At 43.2% G+C, this 11,405-nt stretch overlaps 1 protein-coding gene across 1 annotated transcript; it reads right to left on the reverse strand.

The window, feature by feature from the left end:
• Positions 1-5,971: 5,971 nt before the first annotated feature.
• On the reverse strand, positions 5,972-10,566 carry LOC121586583 (SLIT and NTRK-like protein 2). The gene has a single exon (XM_041903393.2). It carries the CDS (start codon positions 9,999-10,001, stop codon positions 7,440-7,442), a length of 2,562 nt encoding a protein of 853 aa, XP_041759327.1. The 5' UTR covers positions 10,002-10,566; the 3' UTR covers positions 5,972-7,439.
• Between the last annotated feature and the right edge of the window lie 839 nt (positions 10,567-11,405).

Consider the following 11,405-nt stretch of genomic DNA (forward strand, 5'->3'; position numbering starts at 1 on the left):
TACAGAGCTGAGAGAGTTATATTGGTCTGACAACCAAGTTGTTGATTTCTATTGCATTCCTGGGGGTAAAAATAAAGACTTTTCCATGCTGCTGGGAGAAAGGCTTCCATGCACTTCCTGAGACATGAGTGCTCCATTGTGTGAGGGTCAAAGGGTAGGACTGCTAACCAGTGGGAGATTTTATTCTAGAGGAGCCACTTGCCATGCCTTGTTACACAAACCAAGAAAGTGTTCCCTTGGACATTGGCTTACAGTATAGCCGCTTCACACTTCAAGTGCCGAATAATGACTGCAGTGATTAGATTTTATGGCAGGCATTGAACAGGAAAGGCTTATAGATACTGTCTCATGTGGAAAAGTGTTTTAAAACTCGGCATCATATGGGGCAAAGCGGTGGAAGGGTGGTTCAAGATGGTGGCTTTTATTTAGTTGTTTCTCACTCACACATGGGTGGCTCAATCTCCACTTAATATAATTATAATAATATATGCCATTTAGCAGACACTTTTATCCAAAGCTACTTAGTCATGCATTTTACATTTCGATGGTCCCGAAAATCGAACCCACTACCCTGGCGTTACAAGCACCATGCTCTACCAACTGAGCTACAAAGGACCAAAGTGTCAAACAAGGTATAACATTTAATTAAATAACACACTCTTAAATGTAAATAAATTCACCACAGCACAATTCAGATGTCTTCATTACCCCTTCACATTACCCCTTTACATTACCTATTCACATTACCCCTTCACATCTGTGCTCCGGAGGGAGTGGACACAAGGTCAGATGTGGCTTGAGTTAACCTTTGGAGAAGTAGGCTGTCTGTCACCATTCTTTTACCACATGGCCATGGGCCTGCTGCAGTGTGCACTAGGATTAGCCTTCAGCCGTGCGCAAAGATGGGGCAAGCGTCCCATTGATCTTAGTCATGGCTGTGAGTCCAACAACCTTCACCATTCACTCTGTGTGTTTAACAGAGAGGTTGTGGCTGTGTGTTTTAAACCATCGCCAATTCAGGGTTCATAGACCACACAGTTGTTTTGCAAGGCAGAAGAGTGTACATTGTGCAGAGACTGCAAGGTTGTTTATCCTGCGACAGCTGTTCAAGGCGTTCTGTCAACATGTAACATGGCCAATCATTAATGCCTAAATTAATACGCAGCCATGAAACTGGTGCATTATTCATCAAAGGACTGTGGGAGGACAGAAGACTTCACACACACACACACACACAGAGAGAGAGAGCGAGAGAGATCTCAACTCAACAAAGACTAGAAAACATAATATATCCACAACCCAGTCAGCAAGAAACATTGACTCTAGTGACTGAAATGAAGATCTGAATGTATTGTGACCATGGCTCATATTTCAGGCTGAGGATTTCAATTACATGTATTTATTTATTTTTGCTTTGGTGCTATTTTCACAAGTATGTGGTGAATTTTCAAAACTCTTAGTACAAAACTCCAATCTGTTAACACTTGTAACGCATCCAGTCTTACATTCTAAACCTTTCATTGTTCATTAATTTTTTCAGCACTCAACCATTAATCCAAAACACATGATAATATATTCTCAATTTAGTTCCTTTAACAACCAGTTAATCCAATAGAAAAAAAAAAGTTTAGATACAAAATTGCCCTTTGAATGTAGTATGCTACAGAACTGTAAATTACAGTACATTACACTGTTTTCACATTAGGCAATAACTATCCTCATTGTTCATGAACCTAGGGAAGAACCTTTTGGCATGGCGAATCCAAGCCTTACATAGGTCTGGATTGAAATCATTGCATGCCTCATCCATGTCCTGAAGGAGGGTGATACGCTTGAGGGGATGACCATCATATACCTTCCACCTGCAATGTAGTCATGTATTGTATTTTACAGTACTGTACTTCTGTATTGTAGTGGAACTGTGGCTCAGTTCATTAGAGCGTGGCACTATAATAATAATAACAATATAATATGCCATTTAGCAGACGCTTTTATCCAAAGCGACTTACAGTCATGCATGCATACATTTTTGTGTATGGGTGGTCCCGGGGATCGAACCCACTACCTTGGCGTTACAAGCGCTGTGCTCTCCCAGCTGAGCTACAGAGGACCACTAGCAACACCAGAGTTGTAGGTTTGATTCCCACTGTGATCACTTTCGATAAAAGTGTCTGCTACGTAAATGGCATATATTACAGAACTGTATTGATCAATACAATTTAAGTAAAGCAGTGTGAATTATTTGCATGTTGTTATTGTATTGTATTGCTATTGTATTACTACACTGTAGGAGCTAGAAACATAAGCATTTCGCTGAACCTGCTGTAACATCTGCTAATCTGCTAATCTGTGTTCGCTACTAATAAACATTGATTTGATTTGTTACATACGGTACATACGGTTACATACATATCTCTGATCTTGTCGATATCAGATTTGTTGTATTTATTACTGTACAGTAAAATCATAATAGTAGTACATATTCTACTTTTCATGTTTCTACTTTACAGACATACATTTTCATTATGTAGTTCTCAAAATCTGTAGTAGGCCAACTGGTATTCATGTAAAATCTATAGGTTTGCCATACGTTTTTAGTGATCATTAATTAAGAGCAGTCGGATTAAGTAATAGTAAAATGTATTTTAACAAAAGAGAGGAGAATCATATCAAAGTAATGTGAGTGTTGCATTGTGAAAGGCAGTTGCTTGATATGAAGATGTCTTGCAATGTGAACATGTATTTCTAGATGAACCACTGATTAAGGTGAAAAACTCACTATGTGTCACGCCCTGGCTCTAGGGACTCTTTTAAGTTGAGCCAGGGTGTGTAGAGTTTATGTTTTGTGCTCGTTGTGTCTAGTCTAGTTTTGTATATCTATGTTGGCCAGAGTGGTTCTCAATCAGAGGCAACGAGTATCAGCTGTTGCTGGTTGTCTCTGATTGGGAACCATATTTAGTCAGGTGGTTTTCCCACAGTGTTTGTGGGATCTTGTTCCGTGTTGGTTTGTACCTGTGGACGGCACGTATCGATTTGTTGTTTTGTTCGTGTATCATTTAATAAATAAGTATGTTCACCTTCCATGCTGCGCCTTGGTCCTCTATATCCGACGATCGTGACAGAAGATCCCACCAATACAGGACCAAGCAGCGTGCCCAGGCAGGAGAGGAGAAGCGGCGCCAACCGGGCAGTCGTCGGACAGGCGAGGGGCACCCCCAATAAATTTTTAGGGGGGGGCACATGGCAGGGACGACGGGGCCACTGGAGGCAGATAAGGGGCGAGTTGGTGGACGAGGAGAGAAGGCCACCGGGTTACGGGAGCCATTGGTGTATAGAGGGAAGGAAAATGTAGAGGCACGGCGAGAGGTACTGAAGTGTGTTGCCAGTCCGGTCCGGCCTGTTCCTGTCCATCGCGCCAAGCCTATGGTGCGCGTCGCCAGCCCGGCCCGGCCTGTTCCTGCCCCTCGCACCAAGCCTATGGTGCGCGTCGCCAGCCCGGCCCGGCCTGTTCCTGCTCCCCGCACCAAGCCAATGGTGCGCGTCGCCAGCCCGGCCCGGCCCGTTCCCTGCACCAAACCTGTGGTGCGCATCGCCAGCCTGGTCCGGCCTGTTCCTGCTCCCCGCACCAAGCTAGTGGTGCGTGTCGCCAGCCCAGCCCGGCCTGTTCCTGCTCCCCGCACCAAGCCAATGGTGCGCGTCGCCAGCCTGGTCCGGCCTGTTCCTGCTCCCCGCACCAAACCTGTGGTGCGCATCGCCAGCCCGTGCCCGTTTCACCGGTGCCTGGTCAGGTACCGGTCATCTGCTCCACACCGGAGCCTGAGCAATCCGCTCCACCGAAGTCCAGTCCAGCTCCAGCCAGTGGGTCTAGACCAGACCAGGGGCACTACGGGTGGGGGTGGGGGGGGGGTTAGTAGAGGTGGTGGTCAAGCCCGAGCCGGAATCGCCTCTGAGGAGGAATGCCCACCCAGCCCTCCCCTGTTCGGTGATGTTTAGGCGCGGTCGCAGTCCGCGCCTTTAGGGGGGGGTACTGTCACACCCTGGCTCTAGGGACTCTTTTAAGTTGAGCCAGGGTGTGTAGAGTTTATGTTTTGTGCTCGTTGTGTCTAGTCTAGTTTTGTATATCTATGTTGGCCAGAGTGGTTCTCAATCAGAGGCAACGAGTATCAGCTGTTGCTGGTTGTCTCTGATTGGGAACCATATTTAGTCAGGTGGTTTTCCCACAGTGTTTGTGGGATCTTGTTCCGTGTTGGTTTGTGTTTTGCACCTGTGGACGTCACGTATTGATTTGTTGTTTTGTTCGTGTATCATTTAATAAATAAGTATGTTCACCTTCCACGCTGCGCCTTGGTCCTCTATATCCGACGATCGTGACACTATGTTGTTGTGTGTTGTACTTAGTCAATTGAAAATGTTCTTAGAGTTTTGAAACAACTGCCTTCTGGATGATCTGTTTGTAGTTTTGTACTAAGAGTTGTGAAAATGTACCACATACTTGGGAAAATTGCACCAAAACATATAATAATGTAACTGTGCTTTGAGTTGTGTACTTACATTTTAGTCATTTAGCAGACGCTCTTATCCAGAGCGACATACAGTTAGTGAGTGCATACATTTTTCATACTGGCCCACCATGGGAATCAAACCCACAACCCTGGCGTTACAAGCGCCATGCTCTACCAACTGAGCTACAGGAGTACTTGATTACCTTGATTTAATGAATTCAAAAACAATCATGCAGCAGCATTACCATATGCAGTAGGAGTCTAGCATTTATCTGAACATTTCTCAGAGAAACTACAAAACTCATAACCAACAGTTAATGTGGAACAATGCATCTATAGTGATCCAAAATATTAACTATTAACACATCACGGACCCTGACCTTTCAAACATCACAATCCGGCATCACTTCCTTACTATGAGAGTGAATTGGTTGTGACTCCGGCCAATTCCGGGGACCCTTGGAAAGAGGAATATCGACCTTCCATTCTTCCCACTGGTCTCTTGGTCTCCACCATGTCAAAGAGATTGAGTATCATTCACAACAAGCATAGGCTGCTCTCGTTGGGCCTCATCACAAATCAAAGAGGGGAAAAAGCCAGTCCGAACTTTGAATAAACATGAACCTGCCTGAGAGCATTTCTGAAGAGGTCCATGATCGCCTCAGGAGAGGCCCCAAGCAGTCTCCATTGATTCACTCTGGTTCCCCACTAGCCCTTAGCATAACAAGGTCAAAGTTTGCATCCCCCATGTAGAACTTTTGTCTACATTAGGAACCATATTGTTGGAAGTAAATGAAAGAGGGTTAATTGAAAGTTACAATACATTGATTACAATATGTTGATCAATAGAGACAGATCTCAATTGCTTCCTTTACAGTGTCCATGGATGGAAATGGTTTGTGACAAAACTACCCCAGTGAAACTCTAGAGAGCCATCTGTGTCCCAAAAACATAAATTTAGTCATCCAAGCACACACAATCACATACTTCACAGTCATCCTCAAATTGTTAAGCACACCACGTATGTCAATGTATAATATTTTATCCTATCTTCTGGTGTCAACTGACTGGAGTGATTGATAACTTCTGTTGTAAAGCTATTGCATGCCATCGACATCTGTGTGTGGTGGGGAAGGAGGAGCCTCATTGGTGTGCAAGACATGTCCAACCCCTCATTCTCCACAGCAGCAGTAAACAGCAACACAGAGACCCATTGTGCCATGCAAGAAAGAAAATCACTCTGTTTCAGAAGGGATGAACAGCACTTTCACTCAGTCTAACTCACACCAACTCAAATGGCCTCTGCTACCCACAAGCACAAGCTCACTTACCCACAAGCATAATAGCAGGATTGTAAGACTCACATAATTCACTTGTTCATCTTTAGTGTTGTGTTTTGAAAATGCTGAAGCATTAAATTCATGGTTCAATCAAATCACAAGTAGGCCAGTTATTGCTAACTTAAGTTCCCAATTTGATTTAGTTCTCAGTTTAATTAATTAATATGATTAAGAACAACAACAACAAAACACATGGTACACTCATAACAAAGTCAATGTGAAATCGAACAAAGCAAGTGAAAAGTCCCCTTACTGTAGTAGAATCCATAGAAAATGCAGCATTAGTAGCAAGCAGAAAACAAACAGCACCATGGACAGCGACACAATAGCTACGTGAAGGACCAGGCAAAAACAAAACGAGAGACCAACAGCAGAATAACGGGGGCTTGGAGGCTGTATTTAGGCCCACAGCAGACCTCAAAGCAAATGTCACCTGAAGGTCAGAACATAAACTGGTCTATTTAAAACCACTATAAACAAACCCTTTTTGGTATAAGGAGCGTTGAGAACTAATCATCATGTTGTGCTTTTCAAGGAGGCTACAGGAGATCAGTAGTTGTGGAGCAGTAGTTTTTATCATCCATAAATCAGAACGTAGAGATAAATAATCTATACTTTTAGAGGACACTGCTGCTCTCTACCTTTTGAGTGAAAAATTATAGGTGTGAAATGAATGGTAGTCCTGTGGTATTACTGTGAGGGACCTATAGAAACGCTGGTCGATAAATTGAATGCACAAGCGTCATTCAGCAAATTCCTCGTCAATACACCGTGGTCCATAGATCAAAGAGAGTGCTGTAAACGCCCCTAAACAACCAACCCTCCTCATCACATGGGGGCACGCACACACACACACACACACACACACACAGAGAGAGAGAGCGAGAGACAGACGTAAAATCTTAATGCTTAATGCTCAATTCAGACTTGACAAAGTGCTTCAGTGAAAATTTTATTGCGCTTATGGCGCATTGTATTGTATCATCTATAGCATACAATGTTATGCAATTCTCTAAATTTTACATCTTGAAAGACACTTAGATATTCAAAACATATTCTCTACCATAAATATCATACACTCTTCAATTATGTTTAATGTAATGGACAAATAATTATATTTTACATAAAGATTCTTAAAATACAGCACTTATAAAATGTCCATTTGCAGAAAGCAACGATAAAATACTTGGAGTGCAAAGGCACTTCTGGAATAAATGGATTGCCAAGTGGACGGAAGCAGTACATGTGTTTCACACTCACCATCAATAGGCTATTATGTACAGGAAAGTCATTTCATAATTATTCACTTATGTTCTTCTAATAAAAGGATATCCCTTCCCACAGATTAAATCAAATATAGAATATGAAATGCACAAAGCTGTATTTTACATAGTTCTTGCGGTACCTGCTACAGACTATATTTCAAGTAGAATAAATAATTTAAACCTCCAGTAAAATAATATAACTGCATATACGTTTACTCAATACAGCTGGAAAATAAAGGAGAGAAAACGCTTGGACACTGAGTTGGACTCGTCAATTTGTGGAGTACATATCGATGTAATAATTGTTGATGATACTAAGTAGGGCCATAATCTTACAACTGACTCATTGCAGTTTGTTTTTCCAGAACTTCGAGGTAGTCTGGTTCTGTTTTTAGCTTTCCAGGCAGTACAGAGTGTTCATTTTTTGATTGATCGGCATAATACTTTCGTGGAGTCCCATAGAGAACAGTTTTATTCAACCTGTCCTGGTTGTGTCGTCTAGTGTTTTCATATTGAGGAATGAACTGTCTTTTCGGTAAAGTGCAAAAATTATAATTCAGAGCCCCAGCAGTCGGAAGGTCCTTAACCCGCTCTGCAATGTTTTGATAAAGCAGCTCGGGCTCTCGATTGCCGCAAGATTGTTTCTCAATGAACTCCACTGTGCTTATAGTATATGGACTTGGGGGCAACTCCGACTTTTTAGTGTCCATGGTGCTGAAACTTAGTTCCTTTAGATTCCTATAGTAGGCCACCTGCTCGCTATCTTTCTGCATGTAGATGGGATTCTGACACATCTGGCCAACGGGGGGAGGGATGTAGTTATACACATGCGTCTCTGTTTTATCTGCAGTGGGCTCTGTGCTATAAGAACCATACTGTACCTGGAATGAGTTTAAATCTACATTATTGACACTGGCGGGAACGCTATCAGCACCTTTGCGTCGTTTGAGGACAAATACGAACAAACCAGCCCCGAAGCAGACCGACAGAATGAAAACCACGAGCAGTCCCAGTATGAGAACCGACAGGGGCACCTCCGCGTGCATCTCCGGCACCTGCTCGTCTGTGGGCGTGATGGCAGAGGGAGGAGTGGAGTCAGTGCTGGGTCTGACGGTGGGGGCCTTGGTTATTGTGATCTCATTAGGCTCAGGACAAATTGCATCGTTACGCAGGGACCTGAGGAGGCGCCCTGCGTGTTTGGAGGGCGAATCACATGTGATTTCATTTACCACTACGCTGGTGCTGGACAGCTCCATCCAGTTTTTAAGGGCAACGATGTCGCAGGTGCAATCCCATGGGTTCTCCTGCAGGTCGATCTGAATGAATGCGGAGAGCTGGTCGAGCACACCGCGCACCGGCAGGTGGGAGAAATGATTGTTCCTCAGGTTTAGTCTTGTCAGCATAGTCCCCCAAAAAACATTGTCGGGAAGGGATCTCAGTAGATTATTGTTTAGGAACAGAAGCTGCAGATTCTGTAACGAGTTAAACGTCTGGGGTAAAATGTCCTTGATAACATTGTACTCCAGGTATAAGTATTGAAGGCTATGCAGCCCTGCGAATAATGACTGGGATAGACTTTCAATGTAATTGCCATTGAGGTAAAGTCTCCGTAGATTAGCCAGATGTTCAAAGGCCCCATTCTGAATGACAGCTATTCTATTATTTCCTAAGTGGAGGAGCTCTAGTGAGCTGTATTCGGTTAGGTCTGTTCTGTATATGGTATGTAAGTAATTGCCTGTTAAATGCAATTTCTTTGGATAGGACGGTTTAGGGGTGAGCTCTGTTATATTATGCAATTTCCTCTCCTGGCAGTTGATATTTAATCCACTGTCTGGGTTCTGAGAGGTGCAGACGCATATGCTAGGGCAGGTCATGGGAACAGGGGACCTAGTCTGATAAACCATTATAGGCCCGAACACTTGTTTGTCCTTACTAGACGTTACCCTTTGTGTGGGGCGATTTCTCATTTTAGGGGGACGGGAGGCCCTTGGGGTTTTTGTTGGTGTGACACTGGGGTGTAGGGTGGGAGACAGGCCGTGGTATTGGGAGTCAGAGGGAGGCTGCATTACGCGGTGATTTGAATCACCAGCATTTCGTCGGGGGCATAGATCTTGCTTAATCAATTGCGTAATGTCCTTTCCATGCAGTCTAAATGGGGTCTCGCACACGATGTCCCCTACAAAGACTGAGATGGTGTCCAGCCAGGATTTTAAGGGGATCAGATCACAGGTGCAGTTCCACGGGTTCTCCTCCAGTTGGATCTCCATAATGCCGCCTATATGCTCCAGCACACCAGCAAAAGGCAGCATCTTAAGCCGGTTCCCCCTTAGATCCAAATGCGTTAACATGACGAAACGAAATACATTGTTGGGAAGAGAGAGCAGGAGGTTGTCATTGAGAATCAGTACTTTGAGTTTATTCAATTTACCGAATGCACCTGCTTCAATGGCACTGATGTAATTATAATCTGCCTGTAAATACTCCAAACTCTCTAAACCAGCAAAGGTGTCCTCCTTGATTATCTCCAAGTTATTGTTGTTGAGATGAAGTCGTTTTAACAATCTCAGTCCAGTAAAAGCTCCGGTCTTTATCTCCTGTAACCCATTGTTTCCCAGATGAAGTGATGTTACATTACCATAATTGACAAACTCGTTCAGATTCAGCCTCGAAAGAAAGTTTCCATTGAGAAAGAGTTGACAGATTTTGTTCGGTGGGGGTTGAAATAGACTAACCGTTGTAAATCCTTTGTTTTCACAGTTGATGCTCAATATATTCTCCTTTTCCTCACACGAGCAGCGGTTCTTACAAATGTCTTTCGAAGTTTTGCGACTCTCAGTCTTCGATGAGAAACTGGTCACAGTTAAAACGCTGAGCAACAAAACGCTGTTCAGCATTTTTACAACAATGTTGCTGAATTATCCAGCATCAACGTTGTATGAGTCTTGGAGTTGGCAATTTCAGTGCGGACATGCAAGCCCAAATTAACACAGCATTAGTGTTAAAATGGCACCCGGGCGCACGGACGCGAAGGGCTCTCCATTGATCTTCTTACAATCCAAAAGGCAAATTAAACCAGGAATCAGTCACCGGACACGTTCTGAGCCAGGCTTGAATGGGTACATTGTTTGTTAGTCAGGGGATTAGCTTCGCAATATACTGCAATCCCCGGTATTACGCACGACCAAACAGGCAGCAGTTTCAAGCATTTCTGTAGCAGCACAATCAGAAACGGCGAGATACTCACTGAGCGACAGAGATAGTACAGTCTCTTCTCGACTTGATCCTACGAAATTCCATTCATCATGAAATACAATTTAGTTTTTGACAAAAGTAAAATATAGGTAGAATATCACTTTGAGTTTTCCTTCACTTTCTCGATGAAAACAGCGAGAGAACCAACTCTGAGATAGAGACTGGATGCTGAGGAATAACAGGCAGAAGCATCCCCTGCTTGCGCATAGGCACCTACTGAGAGGGCTATGCCGAATTTCTGCTCTGCGTCCTCCCACATTCAAGGAATGGGAGCCCTACGTCACCAGCATCGACAACATTTTATACTTGCTAAGAAAAGTTTAGCATTCTTCTCAATAGTAAATGTAAAAATAGCATTATTTACACTACTGGTACCTCGACTAGGCCTACCAATGAAAATAACAGTAGTAGGATAGGTTATAATAAACACCTATGCTAATGTTATAATAATAAACGCATTGCCACGGGGGTAATATCTCCATTCAATCGGAATACGTCACGTTATTGTAGAGTAATGTATTAACGATGTTAATGGTTTCTTCAGAAAATGTGCCAACTACAATCTAATGTTATTTTATTTTCCCCTACAAAATGCACGAGTACATGTATAGCATCTTCAATCAAATATAAAGTTGTACTGAAACATTTAATGCAACTGAAAAAACCAAGCACAGTAGTTATTTTAAGTGGATGATCTTGTTTTTTGCTCAACACCCCACTAGGAGGTGGAATAAGCACCTATACCATTTGATTAGCGCTTCAAAGGCACGTACAAGCACACACACACGCGCGTGCGCGCGCACACACACACACACACAGTTGTGCCCAAATCATAAGAGGAATATGTGTTTTATATCTAGTGATTTTGATAAAGTAATGTGTCTCAGGACCAAGAGGTGTGGCAGGAAGGCGCTGGACAAAATACGTTTGGCTGAAGTTAGGTTATATATAAATTATATAGGCAGTCGACTTGGATACAGATTGATCCACAAAAATAATATCATTGGCATAGAAGAAAAGGTCCATACAATGTATCAATTCAACCT

Source organism: Coregonus clupeaformis, chromosome 2 (genome assembly GCF_020615455.1).
Source record: "Coregonus clupeaformis isolate EN_2021a chromosome 2, ASM2061545v1, whole genome shotgun sequence".
NCBI lineage: Eukaryota > Metazoa > Chordata > Actinopteri > Salmoniformes > Salmonidae > Coregonus > Coregonus clupeaformis.

Excerpts from the sequence above, each read along its gene's own strand:
- LOC121586583 (XM_041903393.2), bottom strand. The coding sequence starts at position 10,001 with ATGCTGAACAGCGTTTTGTTGCTCAGCGTTTTAACTGTGACCAGTTTC.